We start from the raw sequence: 24,555 nt of genomic DNA on the forward strand, positions 1-24,555 counted from the left end.
TGCGACACTTTTGTTGAGATTCAACAACTCCACTTTTAGGGAGGCAAATCTACTCATGTTTCCGAACTTAGTTTTGTTATAGGACAGTGTTTGAAGATGTAAGTCTGATATTCTTCTAGAACTTAGCTTGTCTTCCAGAGCCTCAGCTAACACATGCTAGCCACTGGAGCAGCCGTCTGCTGTCAATCCTCTTCTGCACTTGTCCAGTTCAGCAAATATTTGCAACGATGAATGTCTGCTTGCCCTGTTCAGCAAAGCACTTTTCTAAAAGGAAAGCTAAGCAGAACGATGGCCTTCTCCGGAAGCAAACAGAAGTGAGGAGAAACTTCTAAGACTGATCTTTCTTTTTGCGGAGAGAAACTCATAGAAATGGTGTCTTAAATTTTAACCCCTTTTCTTAAAGGCCTCTTCAGTTAAATTCATGGCCCTTTCTCCCCTCATTGAAGATGTGTGGATCGGGAAGGGGCTAAGGGCAGAGGTTCAATTCACACACACAGTTCCACTCTCTCTGATCCTTTCACCCTTCAAAAAAGAAGGCTTGAGAAGGAATGGCTTCAAGCTGAGTTCTTGTCTGCCTCTACTGTGAAAAGATAAAGCCCTTTCTGAAGAGATATACTAGATGAAATAACCTCTAAAAATATCATTGTGGTGAATAAGGGCATGGAATTAAAAAAAAAATCCTAAGTTTTCTTTCAACGCTCCTTTTTTAGTACGCAATAACACCGATAATATAAAGAAGAGCTCTCAGTGATGGTATATAAATAGCTCTGGCTGAAGCAAAATAGCTTTACCTCAGCTTCTCCAGAGCTGCACCGATAAACTATCACGATTAAATTTTCACAGTTCAAAAGCAAGTCCATTTAAACAAAAGAGGCCCTTACTTCTGCAACAAATCCAATAAAAAAACAATATTTATGCTACATATATGCAATTATGGTTTATCGAGGACATCCACATTTTTCAGTGAAAAGATCTGCCTGTTGAATTAAGTTGTTAAAGAGTAAACTTTTAGTCACTTACAATGACAGAGTTCTCAAAGGAGCACTTTACTACCTTGAAGATTACTTCAGGTAGTCTCTAAGTAAATTCTATACAAAGAATTTTAAATAAAACCAATTACTGTATTAGAGCCTCTGGGGTTTTACGTACCTCCAGTCGCTAAGAATAGAGGGCCACGAGATCATCATTTTTATGGCTCCGATGCCTAGCCCAGAGCGGGAAAGCACCCCCTCAATGCGGGAGAAGAGAGTGGTGAGACACGAAGCGCAGCGGCTTTAGAATCACACAGACCTGGATTTCGGTGGCAGTTCTGGCACTTTTTGTACTTTAAGTAAGTACTTAACATCTTTGAGCCCCAATTTCATCTGTAAAATGGGGATAATAACTACCTCATAAACTTGCTTTAAGTAGTACATGAAATAATGAATATAATAAACCTTGCAGAGCTCCTGGCACACAGCGAACATTAATAAAAATGCTGACTTTCCACCCACGTACTTTTACCTCCTAAAAGAGTTTTCAGGTTAAAATAACTAACATTAGTGGGGCGTCTGGGTGGCGCAGTCGGCGGAGCATCCGACTCTCGGTTTTGGCTCAGGTCATCTTAGGGTCATTAGATCGAGCCCTACGGAGGGCTCTGCACTCAGTGCAGAATCTGCTTGGATTCTCTCTCCTTCCTCTGCCCTCCCACCTCACACTCACATGCTCTCTCTCTCAAGTAAATTAATAAATCTTTAAAAAATAACTAAAAAATAATAACATTAGCTGGCAGGACTCTTACAGACACATGCTAATACCCTGTAGCTATAATCCTGTTCTTGTCCCATCTCTGTGAATTCTACTCTACCTCATGTAGATAAAAGGAAAAGAACAAAGTTCTGGATGTTACAAAGAGAGGTTTCCTCTTGACATCTGAGATGGAGCCATCCAATTCATAGATGTCACTAGAACATAAAATCTGGCCCATGAAGTATTTATACAGTGATTAAGAGAGCCCCAGTGAGAAGCAAAACTGGGCTATTTACCAGTTAAGGCACATATTCCTACAGGTCATGCCCAAAGCAGGTGGATTCTTTTTCATGCTAAGCAAAATGTACACATGCATGGGTGTATGGAATCCTCTAAAAGTAGCTGAAAAATTTGAAGTCAAAACTTTAATATCAAAAGTCAGAAGAACCATGGCATCACAGAAATTCTTAGATTCCAGAAAGATGACAGAGTGCCCCTACAATCCACAATTCCAAAATCCTAAGGTAAGGAAATTATTTTGGAAGAGGAGTACCTCCCCTACATCAAAAATTAATGATGTACTGTATGGTGACTAACATAACATAATAAAAAATTAAAAAGGAAGAGGAGTATCCACTAGAGAGAAAGACCAACTCCCAGAAGTCTAGTACCTGTTACACACAATAGGCCATCACCATTTTCACTCACTTCTTTTCACAAATTTCCAACTATAACCATATAGAGAAATATTTCTATGAGAAATCTAATTCATAATGTAAGTCAGTATCAAAAAGTTAATTTCCTTTCTAATTTCCCAGAAAGATACTTATTCTGTGTAAAATAAGAGATGACTATACAAAATGAAACCCAGGTGTTCCCAAATACCGTGCATGAGTTCACTCAACAAACATCTGATGGACATCTACTGTATCAAGCAAAGGAGCGAAGAACAGAGGGATGGATGCAAACTCCAAGGTGGGTGCTAGTCTCCCGACTACCCGTAAGCAAGGACTAAGTTTCCTTTCAGACACCTGATGGTGATTTCCGGGGGCATGCACTCAGATAATCGGCTTAATTTGCTAGTTAAGTAAATTTAACTACAAAATCACTCAAGACCTAGAGTAGCTTAGACCAAATATATAAGATTACTAGTTATCATATAGTTTCAATTCAAGAAGAACAGAAATAGGAAATACTAAATAGTACACTTGCTTGATACAATAATAACAGTATATAAAAAGTTTTAAAGTTTCTATCTACATTTTAAAGAATAATCTTTAAATGTCTAACTTAGGGCGCTGAGTGGCTCAATCGGTTAAGTGTCTGCCTTCGGCTCAGGTCATGATCCCAGGGTCCTGGGATCGAGTCCTGCATTAAGCTCTCTGCTCAGCGGGAGCCTGCCCCTCCCTCTCCCTCTGCTGCCACTTTACCTACTTGTGATCTCTCTCTGTGTCAAATAAATAGTTTTTAAAAATTTAAAAAATAAATATCTAACTTAAGATTTTATGTAATAGTCTTATCAGAGCTATTATACATTCCAAAAATGAGTTTTTAGCCAAATCTGCAGAGGGATCATTGTAAGGTAAAGAGCAGCAACAATACAAGACTATAAACAGGATAACTGAAAAGATCAGAAATAAAGAGATAACTAACAAGTTGTATTATTAAGCTTTGGTATTTAGGATAGTTATGCAGTCTGTCTCAAACTCCATAAAATACTATCTACCTATGTATTAAAATGCTAGGACACTGTTATGTTTCTTCTCCAAGTTTCTGTTATAGATACAAGTGACCTGTTGCCCCCAAAACAATGGGTTTCAAACTAGGATGTGCATGAGATTCATCAGGGAAGTCTGTTACAAATGGGTTGTTTGAGCCCCACTCCAGACTTACTGACTCTGAATTTAGTCTAAAGGAAAGCCAATTTTATGAAGTGATCTAGAACAAACTCTCTAATAACTGGCCCAGTACTTTACTTTCCAGACTCCATCTAAAATACCCTTTAAGAGTTTGACAGTTATTTTAGCCATCCATTCTAGTTTATGATGACACCATAGGAGTCTAATAAATGGACGAGTTGTACTTCTGTAGAACAGATGTCTCTTCCTCAGGGAGGCCTTGCCCAGCCCTGCCAGAACTGGGTGAGGTGCCCTGTCTGCCTCAGGTGCCACGTGCTCCCATACCTTCTGCTTGTCCTTTCATAATGCCAAACAGATTTATAATTGTTTATTTAGTATCTGGATTTCCCCGACTATAATTGCCATGATGGTAGAGACTATGTGAGTCTCATTTGTGAATTTACCTTAGCGCCTCTGCATAAACATTTCCTTGCCTGAATAAATGAATGAGCAGTGTCCGATACTGCCAAAGTAATGTGAGACCAGACTACAAAGGATCATGATGGCAGGCTAAGGAACATGGACTGTGTCTTGCAGGCAACCAGAATCCAAAGTAGAATAACTTGAAGAACTTTAAAATATTAATCTGGCACTCTGCTATAACATAGCAAATTAGAGTAGACTCAGATTGGGGGTTGGGAGAGGAATTGGTCAATTACTGTAAGCATCAGGTGTGATACACTAAGGGCCTGAGCTAGGAGTGGTGGCGGTGGAAGTGGAAAGGAGGAAATGAATGTTGGGAAACGTTACAAAGGACTCAAGGGTATAAGAGGAATCAAAAGTATCAGTGTTAGAAATCTAGTTTTTTTTTTTTTTTAAGATTTATTTACTTGCGAGCGCTCGTGCAGGAGCAGGGGGAGGGGCAGTGGGTGAGGGAGAAGCAGGGTCCCCGCTGAGTAGGGAGCCTGATGTGGGGCTCGATCCCAGGACCCTGGGATCATGACCTGAGCCGAAGGCAGACACTTAACCAACTGAGCCACCCAGGCGCCCCAGAACTCTAGTTTAAAATGGAAAAGGGAATTTGTTGGTTCATCTCAGAGCCAAGTCTACAAGCAGGCATGGCTGGATCCAGAGACGCAAATGACTCTTAGTTCCATTTTCCCTCTCATATTCTCGAGTCCCAAGAGGGTTTTCTTGGCATGGCCAGAAATATGGCAGCTGAGTATTATCTCCTTACAGTTTACTACCTGCAAAGCAGCAAACCCTCTCGCTCTCTAAAGGATCTATCAAACCTGCTGGGAGGAATCCACCTCCACATGCCCACCTGTGAACCAGGCTAGCCAGATCACATGCCCACCGCTCTGAACAAAGCAGGAGGGGATGCTGTGATTGACAGTCTCACTAGGCTCACCTAAAGTCAGGGAGGGGCCGTTCCCAACAATAGTGATTCTGCACAAGCAACTACCTTATATCCTTTCTAAAATATAACTGAGCTTTTTTGGCCAGGATCACTAAATTTATTCATTGTTTTTGCCTCCTTTGGATATTAGTAGACCTAAGTCTTCAGATTTATAGCTATATAAGAGAACTACATAGCTACCAGGCTAGACTATTTTATCCATGTAAGAAAAAAGCAGTAGAATTTAGAGGTTAAGACAGAGGATCAGAGGCCCAGTTGCCTAGTTTTAAACCCATGTCCCATAATTTACCTCATATATGTTACTTCTCTATCCTTCCATTTCCTATAAAAATGAGAATAATGGGAATACCTCACAAAAAAAATCTGTGAGCTCAAATATCTTTTCCACAGGGAAACAACCAGTTATAGGAGAGCTAAGGCCCACTGGCATCTAAAACAACTGAACTTTCATATAAACAATATAAACCCATGATAGTTTCGCTCATCTATAATCAGGCTTCATCCATCATATGGAAAAAAGGTTCCTTGGAAGATTTATTGAGGTCTTCTCTTATCTACAACAATCTATGACCATGATGATTACCTTTGGGAGTTTATCAAACTGGAGTTTTATTCTAATCATTTGAAAATCTTTGTTAGGTTTATTGAGACATAATTTACATACAGAAAAATTTCAGACGCCCAGTTTTTAGGGGCCCACTTCCATGAATTTGGACAAACACACACAGTTATGAAACACCCCCACTATCAAGATACAGATCATTTTCCCATCCCATGAGTCCCCTCCCTCAACCCACAACTGTCCACCACTGATCTCTTCTCTGTCCTGATATTTTTTGCCTTTTCCAGGATGGCACAGAAATGAAACCATACAATATGTAGCCCTCTGAGTCCGGCTTATTTCATTTAGTATAATGCATGTGAGAGCGATTATTCTGTTGCTTCTATCAGTGATCTGTTCCTTTTTATTGCTGAGTATATATATGTACCACAGTGTGTTCATATACCAGATGATGGGCATTTGAGTTGTTTCCAGGGTTTGGCAATTATGAATAAAATCACTATAAACATTCACGTATAGGTTTTTGTACAGGCATAAATTTTCATTTCCCTTGAGTAAATAGCTAGGAGTGGGATGGCCTAGTTTATATGGTGAGCATACGTTTAACTTTATAAAAACTTCAAAAGTGTTTTCCAAAGTTACTGTACCATTTGTGTTCTTACCAGCAATGTCTGAGCGTCCTCTACTTGCTTGAGATCCTTGCCAGCATTTAGTACTGTCAGTTTTCTTTATATTAGCCCTTCTATTAAGGGTGTAGTGATATCTGCCTGTTTTTCAGGTGCATTTCCTAAAGACTGATGTTGAGCCTCATTTCCTATACCATGTAAATCTTAAGAGATGTCCTCGTAATACAAAGTAAGCAATTACTTTCCATGGACTGAATTGGTGGGGGCAGAGGGGTGACTACAGGAAACTAGGGAACAAAATTTTTCAACTTCTGTTACATATTCATAAGGCTGTTGAGAGGATCTATCAGATAATACCTATAACATATCTTAAAATACATAAAGTACTATTATAAATCTAAGGGACTGTAATTGCTACAAATGTTAGAAACTTACAGATACAAAAACTGTACCAGGAGCCTCTAGCTCTCCCAGATGGGAGATGAATAAAACATTTTAGTCTGACCTACCCTGCCAACACTGTCTCTGTCTACAATTCTGGAGTTGTCCTGAATTAATTAAGCCAGTTTTTAGTGTTGGAGACAAAGTCCGGTTTTCAAGCATAAATGTCACTTTTCTTTTCACAGCCAACATAACTAATGAGTTCACCATTCCAGTAATGACAAGGGATGAATTTATTATTTTAGAATGAGAAGCTGGCCAACTTCTGACCTGGTTCTTCCTCCTGTGACTGACATCTCACACCTATACAAGTCTTCAGACTTCCAAACACTAAAAAGAAAAAAAGTCTCCATTTGTCTCTCAAGATCCTCTAAGTGATAAATGAACTGAATTTTACTAAATTAAATATGAATCTCTGATGTAAGAGTTCCTAAAAAAAAAAAAAAAAAAAACACAAAAAAACCAAAAGCAAACTCCCCTGTCCACGATCCCTCACAATATCTGAACACACGGAACACAATAATTAACTGAAAACCACCTGGAGTGATTCCAGATTAAAGTAAATCCCCTAGGACCACACACGAGCTATCTATAGTCTCAAAGTGGCAAACCAAAAGGCAAAAACACCAATAATTTGGAATAATTTTAGTCAAGGGTATTATTTTACAGCTAAAGGGAAAGCTTACCTTTCTTTCTTTTAATAGCTTCTTATAGCCATTTGATCCAAGTGATAATAAAGTAATAAGGACATCTAAAGAAGGTGAAGCTGAAGCTCTTCCTGAAACAAGATAAACAAGTTACACTCAGGAAGGGGGAAGAAACATCTAGAAATTAAGATTGATTATAGTAGCCTAGGTACAAAGGGATTTTTGTTTGTTATTTTTTTCTGAAGAGCGACTGATTTATTTACCTGGATACATCTTGCTGATTTCCTGAATGAAGGAATCATTAAAGCCAGCAATTATAGCGCCACCTACTGGAACCATAAAATTTTTGTCCAAGCTCTGAACGAAAGCATCTATTCTGCCAACCCGAGCCCCCTAGAATGAAATAACATGTAATATTACATATTGGCTTCTAGGAAAAGAAACGACAACTGCTATTAAGAAATAAATACCATTAAACAATGCATGAAAAATGAGAAATAGATTAAATATCTTTTCTTTGTAACAGTGCCAATAAAGGATTTTTAAGTATGAAAATGAGTTTTTAAATGCTGCTCGTTTTATGTGAAAGAGCACTTTATTGACAACCTGCTTTCATACCAAAAAAAAAATCATTAAATCCTCACAGCAACCTTGGGAAGAAGGCAGAGTTTCAGTATTAGTTCAAGTGGGAACTCAGCTTTTCACCTTAAAGTTGGCTAGGAGAATAGATTCCTCCCCATGCCTCTCATCTGTGATCTTCTATTTGACAATAAATGCCAACAGTGGGTCCTGCAACTATTAAGTAATTTTAAACACCCTCTGTGAGTTCAAGAGTGACCGCCATAATCTAATGGACGGTATCCACCCATGTGGCCAATGAATCAGTTATACATTCACATAGTTCTCTTTGATACTGGATAATCTTACCCACATGACTACTTTAAGCAATAAGCTCTGTTCCCACCACCACTCAGATAATAAAAGAGAAAAAAAATTTATTTTTAACACCAACAATGGAAGAATGGAATTTTTTTGTATACTCTTGGCAATGTTTCTATATACCTCACGTTTCCTAATGTTATAATCTTAGATGATCTCATTCCACTGCAAATGAACTTCAAGTGAAAATCTAATATTCCGGTGAAAAATTGAATACTTACTTACCAGAAATGTAAAAACTAAGTTCTAGTCCGTATCCAACATAGTCTGTGACCTTCTAGCTAATGTGCTTCAATTTTCTCCTCTTAAAAATAGAGATACTATCTAAATTTCGAGCAAGATCGTTTTTTTCTTTATCTGTAGCAACAGATTTTCAATCTGTATTCACAATCTACATTCCTATTAATATTATAACCACATTTGACCTTCATCTTCACACTTTCCCTCCACATCCATATCTCAGGGAGAATAGAAGAAGCAGATAGCTGGCCTAATCTGAGAGACCAGATCCCGGCAATAGGGAGAAGCACAAAAGTAGGAAAGGGAAGCAGACTCCTTTGGAAGCTACCGCATGATTGTTTAAATCTTAACCTTTCCCTGGTACTCTTCTAATTTCCCCATAAACTATAATCAAAGAAAATCTCACCATATCACAGGAAAACAGAAAGAAGCGTATAATGACTAACAGAATAAATAACTGAACAGCACACAAAGTAGTAGAACGTAAAAATAAAGAGGAATTCTTAGAGTTGTCTTTTATTAACATTTAAGTACTGTCCAAGGCTTCCTGAGAGAAATGTGAGCCTCAATCAGGAGCAGTATTAAGAGAACAATCACTGCCAGACTTTGCTAGAACCCTTCATCACTAAAACACAGAAAGCATAAAGGGCAGCACACTCCGTGGTAAGAAAACAAATGCAACTAATGAATCATCGAACTTTACATCAGAAACCAGGGATGTACTGTATAGTGACTAACATAATAAAAAAAAAACACATAAAAAAAAAACAAACAGCCTCACAAAAAACAAATGGTTTTATCAAAGAAACAGAGTAAATAAGCCCCAATATATGCCTACATGTTTTAAAAGAAAAATAAAACTTTGCAAATAAACGTGGAAGTATGGGGTTTTTTTCATTTTTAAAAATGAAAACACATTTTTTGCCAGTTTTATTGAGATATAATTGACACACTATGTGTAAGTTTGAGGTGTACGATATGATGATTTGATATATGCATATATTATAAAGTGATTGCCACAGTAAGTTTAGTTAATATCCATCAAATTTGGCTTAATAAGTTACTGCTTAGCAAAAAAGAAAAAAAAAAAACACCAAGCCAGACCCACTCTTGCTGAAGTCAGAGGATATCAATGAGGAGGAAAAAAACACCAGAAGGCTGAAAGGGCTTAAATAAAATAGGGAACATATGAGCATGTGCCATGAAGGAAAGGGCTGCCATTTATCAGTTCACTCGTTTCCTTGTTTATTCACAAAAGAAATATCTGGGCATCTATCAGCTGCCAAACATTGCTTAAGGTTCTAGGAATAGTGGTAGCAAATAAAACAGATAACTGTTCATATAATAATAATCTCTGTCGGAATTTCCTGAGAACTTACTAAGCAGCAGGCACTGTTCTAAGTACTGTACATTCTTAACCCGTCTAGCCCTCATAATAACCATACGAGGCAGATGCTACTATAATAGCTATTTTACAGATGAGAAAATTAAGGAACAATAAAATTAAAGTGGTCTGCCCAAGGTCAGAAATGTACTTAATAGCACAGCTGGGATTCAAATCCAGGCAGTTAAAGTACCTTATTGAAAGTCACCCAGGCAATCAAAGACACAGCAGGGACTAAAACCTAGGTAATCTGGAGGAAGAGCCATGTTTATAAAATAAAATATTATTCCTGTGACATTTCCACTCTTCCAGCTACCCAAGCCAAAGCCCTGGAGTCCCTGAATTCTCATTTCCTCATACCTCACGTCTGATTCATCAGCACACCCTGTAAGATCCACTCTCAAAATACATCTGAATCCAACCATGTCTTAACCCTTTAACGGCCACCACTCTGGCCCAGGCCACCACCGTTATTTCATGTGGGCTCTGACACAGCCTTCCACTCTTGCCTTCCTACAGTCTATTACCCACATAGCAGCCAGAATGACGGCTGAAAAATGTAAATTACACATCACTCTCCTGCTCAAAATCCTCCCGCGGTTGACGAACATACCAAAGACAAATTTCCCAATCCTTAGCACACCTCCAATCTTACTCCATTGCTGTCCTCATTTGCCCTGGTCGAGCCATACTGGCCTCCTTGCTGTTCTTCACATACTCCAAGCACACTCCTGCCTCGGAGTCTTGGCCCTTGCTGTTACCTTCCATCTGGACTCTGGAGAGCTGCAGGGCTCATGCCTTCCTATCACTCAAGGCTTTGTTCAGATGTTACTTCCTGGGAGAGGACTTCCTGGATCACTCCACCTAATCTGACACCCCCTCCCCAATCCGGAGCATTTATCAAGACCTGTCATACTTACTGCTTACTGTCTGCTTCTGCTCCATGAAGATAAGGATTTTGTTGTAGTCACTACTGTATCCCCACTGCCTAACCTGATGCCTAGTACAGCAGGGGGAACCTTGTAAATATCTGTTGAATGAACTGACAAGTAGGTCTGTGAATATGTAGTATAACACCTACTTTTCCCAAATTCTTAGTAAGTGAAGCTGCTGCTTCCCACACTTTGGGAACTTTCCAATCCATTTTGACTCTAAAATAATCAATCCTATGTGTTTCTGTGACTCTACAACATTCCTCTCCATTAATCTGTCCTACCAGCCATATTCCACCAGGCTCCTAAATTAGTCAGCTTAGTATATACACAGAAGTACTGGTTCTTCAAAGCCACCTTCCTGGGGACGACACGTGCATACCAGAATGTTGTAAATGCTCTTCAGTAAACCATTCTGGGGCATCATCTTTAAAAAAAAAATTGGAGCACCTGGGTGGCTCAGTCAGTTAAGCAACTCCCTTTGGCTCAGGTCATAATCCCGGAGTCCCAGGATCGAGCCCCACATCAGGCTCCTTGCTCAGAGGGGAGTCTGCTTCCTCCTCTGCCCCTCACCCTGCTGTCGTGCTCTCCTTCACTCTCTCTCTCTAATAAATAAAATCGTTTAAAAAAAATAAAATAAAATGAATAAAGCTGAAACATTTTAGTTATAGCTCTTTCTCCACTGATTGTTTGATTACTGCAAAACTATCTTCTCAAGAAAGTATTTGTAACTTCAGCACTTTGTTTTTTAAGAGAAAATATGAGGCTCTGAAGTCACACTGAACTAAATGGGCCATTCTGTAGCTATGGGACCTTGGGCTAGTCACTTAATCCTTCTGAGTTTGTTTCTTCATCTGTAGAAAGGAAATAATAAGTACACCTTAAATTGCTAAGATTATGCTAATAAACTTTAAAAGTCTAGCAGGATGCCTGACAAATGGTGGGTACTCAATAAATGGCATCTATTACTAAGAAGAGCTATTGAGATAACTTTTTAGAATGTCATGAACAGCAAGTAGTGCTCAATAAGACCCAAGTATTTCTTTGTTTTAAAGCAACAGTGCCACCACCTCTTCTTGTGAGGCCAATTTGGGAAAATTAAAACATTTCAGTACTGGTTTTTTTTTTCTTTTTAAGAAATGCTAATTTTGCAAGGGAATACAGTACCTGCAACAACACAGTAACTATTTAAATATCACTCACCCATCTGTAAGTGTTTTTCTGGTTAAAATTTTAGTAAAACCACCTCACAAATGGAGAGAAGTGACGACAAAGTAGGGCATTTGTGATGTTCAACTCCAACAGCACCTTCTTACACCAGATCCTGGAGCTCACCGTCTTTGTCTTACTCTCTCTCCAGTTATGCTGCCAAAGTTTCTAGTACTCAAAATTATACTGTGAGCACCACAACACTAAGGACTTCTGGGTTAAATATGTACTATCTGAATAAATGTTATGATCATTATGAAGATTTTATAGGGATGTGGGGAATACAGAAATATAATCTATAAAAATTAAGTATATTTTTTGCACAAAGTTTAAAAAAGGTAACACTAATTGTACGCAACGACTGTCACTGTGTAAAAAGCAATACACATATAAAAAAAGAGAAAAAAAGGACACATAAATTATTAAGGGTATTTGTTAGGGTACAGGATCATGAATGATCTACTCCTTCCTCACTTTCCTGAACTTTTAGTAATGCTGATATACTTAACTGTCAAAAGAATTGAGGCTGCTGAATTTAATGAGGAAAAGGGCAAAGGGGGAAAGGGAAAGGAGAAATAAAAACAAACCACTGAAATAAAATGTTTTTCAAGATTTCCAGTATAGAGGGTGCCTGGGTGGCTCAAGTCAGTTAGGCGTCTGCCTTCTACTCAGGTCATGATCCTGGGAGTCCCGGGATCAAGCCCCACATCGTGCTCCCTGCTCAGCTCAATGCGGAGTCTGCTTCTCCCTCTGACCCTCCCCTGTCTCGTGCCCTCTCTTGCTCAATTAAATAAAACCTTAAAAAAAAAAAGATTTCTAGTGTAGAGAATTATACAACCCTTCTCAGCTATCATTCACATTGGAGATAACCTAGTCTAGAATTATGATGAAAAAATTCCTTAAAAAGTTAAGGAATTATGGAAAAGGATACAAAATAAATGATAAATAGGGTTCCTCTGACATAACATGCCTACCAGCCACTCCACCTCTGGACTTCTTATGTTACATAAACTAATCATCTCCTCATTGGTTAGGCTAATTTGAGTTAGGTTTCTGTTACTTGCAGCCAACTGCGTCCTAACAGGTACAACTTTGAGTAAAGAAGTTAAGCAAATCAGCTAATACTATCATATAAACTACATTTATATGAAAAATGATACTATTACACATACCCCCCAAAATTTTTTTACCAGCTAGGATCTACTGGGCTAAGGAGCATTCACCACCACACTGGAGAAGGCCACAGATAATCTGTGAATAAGTCTTGCCCACATAACACAAACCACATGTGTGTCAAAATTGAGCGTGTGATTAACACCATTATGCACACAAAATATATAACTCATACCATATATGGATAATATCTACCCACATCTTAATATGGTATAAATAATCACTATAAGTAGATATAGTATTTCATTTATTCATCCAATTTTTTCAGTAACCAGTTACTGAGTATCTATTATGTACCAGATTCCGTCTTAAGTAATGAAGACATAACAGCGAACAAAACAAAGTCCTTTCCCTGACAGAATCTTAATTCTAGTTACTACCAATAACTAGACAATAAAAAAAATAAACATTGTATCAAATGGTGAATGTGCTATGGAGAAAAAGAACAACAGGCCATCAATTTTAAGAAGCACCCAAATTTTCCACACCACTAGGTAAGAAAAAACATTGTCAATTAACATTGTAAGACACCACTGATTCTAAGACACCCCAATTTTAGAGATGTTATAATGTGGAAAAATGTGTACCTTAAAACAAATGAGTACAATATAAAATAGGAAAAAGGAGACAGAAAATGCAGGCAAGAAAAAGGAACCTGTAATTTGAGATAGGGTGTCTGAGAGACGTAAGAAGACATGCAGCTCCCGGGAAGAGGGTTCCAGCAAGAGTAAGGAACAAGAGCAAAAGCAGGGCAGTGTGCACACACGTGGCACAATGGAGGAACAGAAAAAATGTCAGAGAGAGTGTAGCAGTAAATGAAACTGGAGAAGCTGCAGAGGCCTGAATACAAAGCCTTGTGCTAGGGCTAGGACTCTTATTCTGAGCAGGATGGGATGCCCAGGTATATTTTCAAAATAAGAATCTAAAACAGGGGTGCCTCGGTGGCATAGTCAGTTAAGTGTCTGATTCTTGGTTTCGGCTCAGGGTTGTGGGATCGAGCCCTGTGTCAGGCTCCGCGCTCAGCATGGAGTCTGCTGGAGATTCTCTCTCCCTCTTCCTCTGCCCCATCCCCTACACACACACACTCTCTCTTTTCTCTGAAATAAATAAATCTTCAAAAAAAAAAAAAAGAAAGAAAGAAAGAAAGAAACTTTGGGGCGCCTGGGTGGCTCAGTTGGTTAAGCATCTGCCTTTCAGCTCAGGTCATGACCCCAGGATCCCGGGATGGAGCCCCACATCAGGCTCCTTGCTCAGTGGAGAGTCTGTTTCTCCGTATCCCTCTTCCTCCGCCCCTTCCTGCACTCCTGCTCTCTCTCTCTCTCTCCCTCAAAATAAATAAATAAAAATTAGAAGAAAAAAAAAGGATCTAACACAGATGACCAGGATCTGGTTGATGATTATAAGAACAAAATCATAACATTTTTTTAAAAACCTGCCAACTCTATAGTTATACTCTAAAATGTTTATAATTGAAGCCACTTCCAGCCTAGGATAATAAGGCAAAGTGATTCCTTAAATATGGAATAAATCATCAATATAGTTTTAAAAATACAATAACCCAGTATATTAGAAAAGTGAGAATACTGGTAATGAAACAATCTCAGAAAGTTAAAAAAAAATAAGCTACTAAGTATTTCTGTGTTGGTCCTGACCAAAGTTATTAGTCCAATTACCAGCAAAGAAGAGTGACTTTTACTGTATGGATATTAGATGCCAATTTCTCATGCTCCACAAAGCTGAAGATGCTAGATAGTCGATTTTACTATATTAGTAAGTAGTTAAGAAAAACAAAAGAATAATCTTGTAATATGTTAAAATCATTTTTTCTTGACATATCTTTTTAAACTCTCTTACCTGCTGGATGAGATGCATACACTTTGAAGCCTGCACTCCATAAGCATTGTTGACTATATGTGGAATGCCATAATTAGCACAAATCACAGCCAGTTCTTCCAATCTACAAACATAAATATTCAACAGAAAGACATATTCCTACTGTGCTTTTATAAATTACAGTGTGAAAACTTTTTTAATTCAATAGTTATTCTTAATGTACACTAGGAAAAAAAGGGAAAACTGAAATTTCTACAGCAGTATTTTAGCATAAAATTCAGCAGCAGGCACTTTAGGATAAACCTAAAAAAGCTTTTAAATTAATGTTACCAATAAATGAGAAAAATGGGTATTTATAAAAATCTATAGATGGTAGCTTTTAAATCACTTTTAAATTTCCTATATAAAAAGCAAGAAGCAGATTATAATGACCCCTTAACAAGGTGGTATGCTCATTTTTAAATGCTTTTGGTTGGTTATCATACTAAAGCTAATAGCTGCAAAATAATTAGCATGTCTTGAAATCTTAAGAAATCTCACATTTAACATCTCATAAAGTAAAAAATACATTTTCAAGTAGACTTTAATGTATTAAAAAATACAGAACATTAAAATGTTTCAGTACCAAAATAACATTTTCCAACAACTTGCAAACTAAAGAATTTTTTAAATAGATGCTGGTTTTAAATTCACTCTTACTTTTTCATTTGACACTCCTTATATTAAAATAATTTGAGAGTCTAACTCTATGCAAAGTAAGGTAATAAATTTCAATTAGAGTGTAATAAATGATGTTCCTTTGCAAAACCAAATACTACTTGTGACTGAGGCCATCTCTAATAGAAATGTCTTCACATGCTATGAAGCTAAGACTAACACCTATGATTTAATAAAGTTAAATTTTTTTAAAAAGTTCCTTCTACAATATAAAGAATTTGGAAGCAAAGCAATAAAAGTTCTTTCCCATAAGGATGTATTTCAAATATATATTATATAGTTTTATTTATTTCTGCAAAATAATTTTCTTTTTTAGATGTGCATTAATATGTTTTTGAAGTACAGATACGAATGACATTATTCTATTCATCTGTCAGAAGTTTTCAATCCACTGCCTTAAAGTATTATGAATTAAAAAGTCATTTTATCATTCATTTTCATAAACCTCACAAATTGACAGAGGAACCTTTCTATTACTCAAATTAATCAGATGTTGTTTTTAAAAAATAGACCTTCTGGGATACAAACAAGTATTTTCTTCATAGAAGTCACTTTTACATGTTTGGGTTCTAATAAAAGCATCCCTTAATAACAAAGCTCCTTGAAAGTACGATGCTATAATAACATAAAGTACTATTTTAAAAAGGGAAAAAAATCACTTATGAGTTGTTTTAAATATTCAGAATTAATCAAATCTGCTAATATTTAGAGGGTGTATAAAGGTATTTAATGAAAGGCAAAGAGAGACAAAAAATACTTTCCATTTGGATCAAACTGTATTGTAACTTAGCAGCCAATTTAATATGTTTGTCAGATAGAAATGATATCCCCATTTTTTTTTTACATTTCTTTTGACTGATTTTGCCCCACAATACTCTATCCAATTAATTAACTAATAAAGACAACATACACACACACACACACACACACACACAAACACACCTATTCAAGTTAAGGATACAAAGAATAAGCTTAATGAAAAGAAATCTAAATATATTTTAAATTCAATAAAATCAGAAATTCAAACATATTACTAATAACTGTGCATCACTATTTTCCCAAAGTTCACTTTTATCAGAAACATTCATTATATAACACAACTAAAAAGTGGCATATAAGAATTTTGCTGATAAAAAACTTTTGTGATTTTTTTTTCCAAAGGAGATAATACATGTAAAATACTTAACCCTATACCAAGTATACTGTAAACATCTAAAAAAAATCAAAATAAAACAAAACTATCCTCAAACATAAACAATCTAACACAAATACCCATGTGCTATTTTTGGAAATGTGACTTATTTCTATCACATTAAAATTTTTCTAGATAGCAAAATCATCAATGAAGAAAGAACAGAGATGTTTATTTAGTATTTCAATACAAATTTAAAAACTGGTAAGTAACGAATAAACAAGGAAAGCATATGCAATATAATCTTAAAATAGACTTCAGAGTCACAAATGAAACAAGGTAAATTTTCAAGAGCATGGTCTTAAAATTGTCTCTTAAAACATGTCTATAAAATAATAAAAAGCAGCATACATTCATTACTGCCAAATTATGTGATTCCATGAATTAAAACTAAAGTATAACTTGGTCTTAAAAAATAGTCCAAAGTCAATATAGTTTTTACAAATTATTAGCACTTCTGTTCAAAATGTTAAACTGAAACAAAGAGCTGCTGTCAAAACTAGAAATCTGCATTACTATAGCCAAGCTTATTACAATTTCAGAATAAAATGTGACATCCTTTAGAAAAGTAAACATTTGCTTTTTTTTCTTTTTGCTTTTATTTTCTTAAATACATGCATTTTTCTCAAAATCCAAAGACAACCACTGTGTACATTCAGTGTACATGTGAGTTCATCTTCCAATTAAAAAATTTTAAAGGCAATAAATAATCCTGGAATTTTCTACTCAGAAAATCTGTTAATACTGATAATTCTTACATAGGAAAACTAACTGTAAGATCAAAGAAAAGGAGATAGCAATGGAAACAAGTAAATCCAACATTATGCTTAGAAACTTCTACCAAATAATGAAGAAAAGATGCAAAGAGATCAGAAACAGAAAAAAAGCAAGAAAACAGAGATGCTCTGTGTCCATGCAGGTGATAAAGGGATCTCCACTTAGTATAAGTTGTTTTTCTTTCTTCTATATCAAATTTTTTATTTTCCCAAACCACCGTGCTGTTTCTCCACTAGTCTATTCACCTATTTACTGCTCAATGTTACTTAAGCATCTTTAAGAATCAGTATATCTGCATTTCGTTTAAAAGACCCGATGAACACCTAAAGGACAATAGTTGCAAATGATTTACCTATCAGGCACCCTTGGAGCAAAACAGGATGTGGTGGAATGAACACACAGAATGGAATCGGGCCCAAGTTCCCGGACTTTAGCCTCCACTGCTTTCAGGTCTGTGCGCAGCTCGTCACCTTCTAAAACGTTCTCTATCACCACAGGCTCAAAACCTAACCAAGCCAATCGAAAATCAAAATGTTAGATAAACTAAAATAAGGGAAGATCCTGGAACTCTAGGAAGCAGTGCTATTCCACACAAGAACTCCACATCTGGTCAGTGAACCCTTCCCAAGTAATAGAGACCTGGCTCAATATTGGTAGGAGTCAAAAGCAGGCCAAAATAATGTGAAGGACTAGTAGACCACAATTAGGACCACAAATCTACTTAACACTTAGATATGACTAGGAAGGCTAATTCTGGGAAGGAAAACAAATGTTAAATAGATACCTAAAAAAGTAATAACACAGTCATCGATGACAAAAAGGATCATTTGGTACAATTCAATTTCAGACCACAGAAAAGTATATCTACTCATTTTCCGGCAACATTTCATTTTTAAGTTCACTTTATTTCAGAGATGGACAAGAATAATAATATAATTCAAGTACTATAACAAATCACAATCATCAACTTAATATTTTACTCCTAAAGAAAAAGTAATGAATTTTAGTAGCCTACCGATCACTGACCTATCCCATAGTTTACAAGGGCCTTCTACAATTTAAATATAAAAACTATTTCTCAATTTTCAACTGAATTAGTACACTTAACTAGCACACGATCAAAGGTCTGCCCAAATAATAACTATGTAATCTTGTATGGTGAATACTTAGGTATCCATAAACTTCAAGAGTTGTGTGTGCAATACATACACTAAACAATGCACAAAGTACTTAGATAACTAAATATTTCTAATGCTAGTAAGTACTTAGGGTAAAAGTAAAATCTAAGCACTTAAGTCTTACAACTTGGGTAGAAAATAAACTTCGGAAATTTTACACATAAAGTTATTATGTAGTCACATCTTCAGTCTTCCCAAATACCGAATCTATAGTAGGCTGGACTCATGCATTTAGGGGCTATAAGAGATTTAGAAACCATTTAGCTCAGCTAACGCATTTCAAAGATAAGGGAGCCAAAGTTCAGGAAAATTAAGTGGTTTCCCCAAGGTCACACAGCAAATTAAAGCACAGTTACGAGCAGGTAGTTTTTTTCTATGTTTTATAATCCATATCAAGTTGCCTGCATTCTATCTATAGAACTATAAAAACCTGGCAACTATAAAATCATCAATTCAATTATGTTGGTTCAGAGATGTCCAGGTTTTATATCTATACCTTCACAGCTTTTAAAGCAAACAAAACTTAAATAAGTAGTGCTTCTTAATGACAGCCAATTTTCTATTATTTTTCAAATTCTTTAGACCCAACCCTATTTTTGCTTTCAAACATTTAAAATGCAAGGTTTTTTTGAGAATACAACTACCTTGCTTCCTAAGAATATAGGCTATCCTAAGAAAGAATAAAATATAAATTTAGTACAAATCCTAATATCTTTTGGAAAAGGTTCCAATTTTTCAATATGGCAATCTGGAAAAGTATGGTTATTAGTTCTTTGGTTAATACCATGTAATAAACAGACTTGACAACTTTATACCACTTGAAATAAATCAGTATATCTTTAATAGTCTATCAGTTTTTGCTATATGTCCTAATTATAAATCCCTTTACATGAATTTCTTTAGGATTATTTATGCAGTTTAATTACAGGCCAATACAGTTCACTTCATACAAAAGACTGAAGCTATTCAAAATTAACCTTAAATTCTCAAATTTACCTTGACTTAAGCAAGCTAACTACTAAAATACCAACGTAAAGTTTTTGTCTCACCTATATGTAATGATGCCTGGCTCTTTACACTTTGATTTATGGTAATAATTTATGTGTATTCCACTTATGTATATACAACCACCATTCCTGAAGCCCCTTAGCACCCTTTATGCTCCAGGGATCACTGTTGGGCATATCATATGTCATCCTGCTTAATACTCAAAACCATCTTGTGAGACAGGTAATTATATCCCTATTTCAAAGAATAGGGACATACAGCCATTCCACTTCGGAGTATATACCCCAAAGAATTCAAAGCAGGGACTCAAACAGGTATTTGTGCACCCATATTCACATCAGCATTATTCACAAGAACCAAAAGGTGAAAACAACCCAGGTGTCCATCAACAAATGAATGAATGAATGAATGAATGAATGAATGAACAAAATGTAAGATATAAATATATACAGTGGAGTATTACTCTTAAAAAAGGAAAGAAATTCTGATACATGCTTTAACATGGATGAACTTTAAAGATACTGTGCTATATGAAATAAGCCAGTCTCAAAAGAACAAATACTCTATATTCCATTTATATGAATGACCCAGAGTAGTCAAATTCAGAGAGATAGAAAGTAGAATGGTGATTGCTAGGAACTGGGGGTAGTGGGGAGGGAGGAATTATTGTGTAATGGGTAGAGATCCAGTTTAAGAGGATGAAAAAGTTCTGGAGATGGTGTTACATAATGACTGCACAACATTGTGAATGTATTTAATGTCATGGAACCATACATTTAAAAATGATTAAAACTGGGGCGCCTGGGTGGCTCAGTTGGTTAAATGTCTGCCTTTGGCTCAGGTCATGATCTCAGGGTCCTGAGATCCAGCTGGCGCTGGGCTCCCTGCTAAGCAGGGAATCTGCTTCTCCTTCTCCCTCTGCCTCTTCCCCCCATCCCCACCCCTGCTCGTGCTTGCACTCTCTCTCTCAAATAAATAAAATCTTTAAAAAACTAAATACATAAAATAAAAATGATTAAAATAGTAAATCTTGTTATGTATATTTGATTACAATAAAAAGGGGGAACAGGAACACATTTAGTTTCTTTTTCATTCACCTATCTCTATATAAAAAGGGTAAATTTTCTACATTATATATGTCACTTCTCTTCTTTTACCTGCAGTGATCATGGATTTAAAGCAGGACTTCTGGTCTATTCTCGGCCATATAATATACTTTGCCTTTGGTCTTTTGTGTCGTAATGTTAAGAAACACAAGGTTAGACTCATACCAGTTGCCATGGGAACTACAAAGCAGTTGGTCACTGTAGGGACACCTAAAATTAAGAAGTAAAGGAGAAATTAGTTATTCCACTGAAAAACCAGCATCCTTCTTGAAGAAATGATATAATTCTTCAATCAAATAGTAACAGTTATAGACGGTGCTTCCTCTGTACTTGACCTCAGGAAACTCACTGCCAAATTCATCCTCCAGGCCTATGGCTCTGATTTTCTATCTTTTTCTAGCGGGTTTTTAAATATATATATGTCTTTTCAAAAGCCATTTAGAACCTGTTTGGAAAGAGGCATTAATAAAAGATATTAAGTAAAGGTGTGTGTGGCTGCTGGTCAGCCAAAAGTATTATGATTAATATAGTACATACCAGCCAACTTTATGATGTCCAGGACCAAAGAATTGGTAATTTTGTTCAAAAGGCTAGAACCTGCAGCTTTTGGTTGCACAGCAGAAATATCACCCGATCGTCCAATTCCATGAATGAACCTAAGCAAAAAATGGGCCAACAACTGGACAAAAATATTCGGTGTTCTAAGTAATCCACTGTATAAATATACAGATACAATAATCAAAAAAACACCAGAGGGAACACTTGACTATTGCAGATATATTTCATAAACTATTAATAATGTAAAAATACCCTAGTTAAACTGAAACAAATTCATCAATTACCATTGTGGTAGCTAGTTTCCAAAGATGGCCACCATCAATTCCTTTTCTCTACTATGCCCACACACTATTGCCAACACCAAGAGATGGAATCAAATTCTTCTCCATTTGAATCTGCACTGGCCTTAGTGTCTTGCTTGGCCAGGAAGAATCTAGTGGAAATGATGTTCTGGAATTTCTGATCTAGGTCAAAGAAGCCTTAAAGCCTCACCTGGCCTCTTGAAGGGCTTGTTCTTGTGGGAGCTCCCTCCTATAATCCGGATGCCATGCTGGGAGAGGCCCAAGCCACCTGCACAGACCATCTGAGCTCCCAGCCGTCTAAGTGAGTCAGTCTGGATAAACTGCCCAGTTGAACCAAATGGCTAAACTCTCAGCCAATATCTGACTATAACTGCATGAGAGACTGGAAGCAATAATCATCCTACTGAGCCCAGTTAACCCAGAGAAGTGAGAGATAATAATAAATTACTGTTTTAAGCCACTAAGTTTTGAAGTGGTTTGTTAGCAGCAATGGAAAACCAGAATATATGCAACATTAGATTCTCTTCTTTCTTTCCATTTCCTTAACCAGAGCAGTGGACTAAGTTCCAGTGGGATGAGCTGCTATTTCAAATATACTGGAGGAGATAATGCTAAGCGAAATAAGTCAAGCAGAGAAGGACAATTATCATACGGTTTCACTCATTTATGGAACATAAGATGTAGGAAGATCGGTAGGAGAAGAAAGGGATAAAGAAAGGGGGGGTAAACAGAAGGGGGAATGAACCATGAGAGACTATGAACTCTGGGAAACAAACTGAGGGCTTCAGAGGGGAGGGGGGTGGGAGAATGGGATAGGCTGGTGATGGGTAGTAAGGAGGGCACGTATTGCATGGTGCACTGGGTGTTATACGCAAGTAATGAATCATGGAACATTGCATCAAAAACTGGGGATGTACTGTATGGTGACTAACATAATATAATAATAATAATAAAAAGAATTAGAGAATTTTACAGCCAAAAAAAGAAAAGAAAAGAAAAGAAATGCCTAGTTGGCTTTCTCCTAACCTTCACTCTCAGGTAGAACATCATCCTCACTGTCTTGTTCAAATACAGCCTTAATTTAAAAAATACTACAGCTGACCCTTGTATGGGGGGGTTAGGGGAGGCCTGCACAGGCAAAAATCTATGTATAACTTTGATTCCCCCAAAACTTAACTACTAATAGCCTATTGTTGCTGGGAAGCCTTACCAATAACATAAATAGTCAATTAACACATATTTTGTATATGTATTACGTACTGTTTTCTTACAATAAAGCAAGTTAAAGGAAATGCTCTTTTTAAGGAAGAGCAAATACATTTACAATACTGTCCTGCTTCCACTGAAAAAAATCCACATGTAAATGGGTCTGCACAATTCAAACCCATATTGTTCAAGGGTCAACTGTATATATTCCTTAAAAATCAGTGTGCAAACCATTCATTTTAAATTAGATGACATTATACTCATGAAAGATACCTCTGAATATTTTTCAAAATCACAAGTCTGTACTTTATAGTTAAATCAGAAATCCGTCACACTGGGATTATCACAGAACACTGGGGTCATACTTCATCACCACTGAAACCTAATGTACAAAGCATTGTTTTACAAATATTATAAACTGTGTTATTACCCCATTTTAACCATGAATTTTTCATCCAAATTACAGATTCATTACCATTAATTCTGACTGCAATGATTTTGATTGAAATAAAATTCTACTATCCCCAGGAATATTTCTTCACTGAAAATTTCAAGACAGGAGTTTTTAAAAGTTTACCTATATTTCTCAGAAAAGTGGAAGAACAGAGAAATTATCATATTTGGGAACACTACCAATTAAATGATTAGCAGAATTGATGAAAAGCTTTCTGAAATACTGCAAAAGAAAAAAGTGACTTAATAATCTTAAATCAAGTTTAGCATGCCTTTCCTGCATCTACTGCAACAAAGCAAGCTATTTATAAAAGAGGATTCGGTTTAGATACTGATGAACATTTTAAAGTTCTACCTACATATCATTCTCTAAACAAATTTGCAATATCAGAAAAGAAATATGGCAAACTGTAAACAACCTTAACATATTTTAAATTCTTACAACCAAATAGGTGTATTACGTTAAATGTATAGACAGTATTGTTACACATCCAGAACATGACAGGATAACTAGAACCTTCACCGGACTGTCTTGAAAAGCAACTACTCAAACTGTTTCCATCTCCCTGTTGCATCTGGTTTATATGCCCATTTGAATAGGGAAGAAGTAGGTCACCAAGAGATGTTTTATAATTTAACATGATTGGTATTAACACCGTTGTTTTTAACCAAAAAAAAAAAAAAAAAGAGAGAGAGAGAGAAAGGTTTTCTACTTCAAAAATATACCTGTAATGACGCCGAGCAACTAAGGCAGATGCCACTCTCCCTTCCCTTTCTCCCACACCACAATTGCCCAGGAAATTGTTGCTATCCATGATTGCAAGTTCATGTAAAAAAAGTTCAAGTGTACTTTCATCCCAACCATCCTCTGGACACTTGCCCTGGGGAAAAAAAAAAAAAAAAGAAAGAAAGAAAGAAAGAAAGAAAGAAAGAAAGAATAAAAAGAGCTTGTATTTCAAAAAAACATCCCCTAGAGCCGTACTTCAATGAATTTTTTAAACTTTGCAATGTGTATTTTGCTATGCTTCTTGCTTTCTGAACTTCAGACATAAATTCAGCACAACGAAGAAACCTCGAAGAAGCAAA

At 36.5% G+C, this 24,555-nt stretch overlaps 1 protein-coding gene across 2 annotated transcripts in view; it reads right to left on the reverse strand.

The window, feature by feature from the left end:
- SEPSECS (Sep (O-phosphoserine) tRNA:Sec (selenocysteine) tRNA synthase) overlaps window positions 1-24,555 on the reverse strand; it is a 37,476-nt gene that overhangs the window by 12,048 nt on the left and 873 nt on the right. For both annotated transcript variants that reach the window (XM_026514532.4, XM_026514533.4), the window contains exons 2-8: window positions 24,196-24,350; window positions 21,488-21,606; window positions 21,002-21,160; window positions 18,011-18,164; window positions 14,994-15,096; window positions 7,526-7,655; window positions 7,302-7,393 (exon numbers count right to left, since the gene is read on the reverse strand). In XM_026514532.4, coding sequence (XP_026370317.2) covers window positions 7,302-7,393; window positions 7,526-7,655; window positions 14,994-15,096; window positions 18,011-18,164; window positions 21,002-21,160; window positions 21,488-21,606; window positions 24,196-24,350 — 912 coding nt within the window. The remainder of the gene's footprint in view (window positions 1-7,301; window positions 7,394-7,525; window positions 7,656-14,993; window positions 15,097-18,010; window positions 18,165-21,001; window positions 21,161-21,487; window positions 21,607-24,195; window positions 24,351-24,555) is intronic.

This window comes from Ursus arctos, unplaced genomic scaffold (genome assembly GCF_023065955.2).
Source record: "Ursus arctos isolate Adak ecotype North America unplaced genomic scaffold, UrsArc2.0 scaffold_9, whole genome shotgun sequence".
Lineage (NCBI taxonomy): Eukaryota > Metazoa > Chordata > Mammalia > Carnivora > Ursidae > Ursus > Ursus arctos.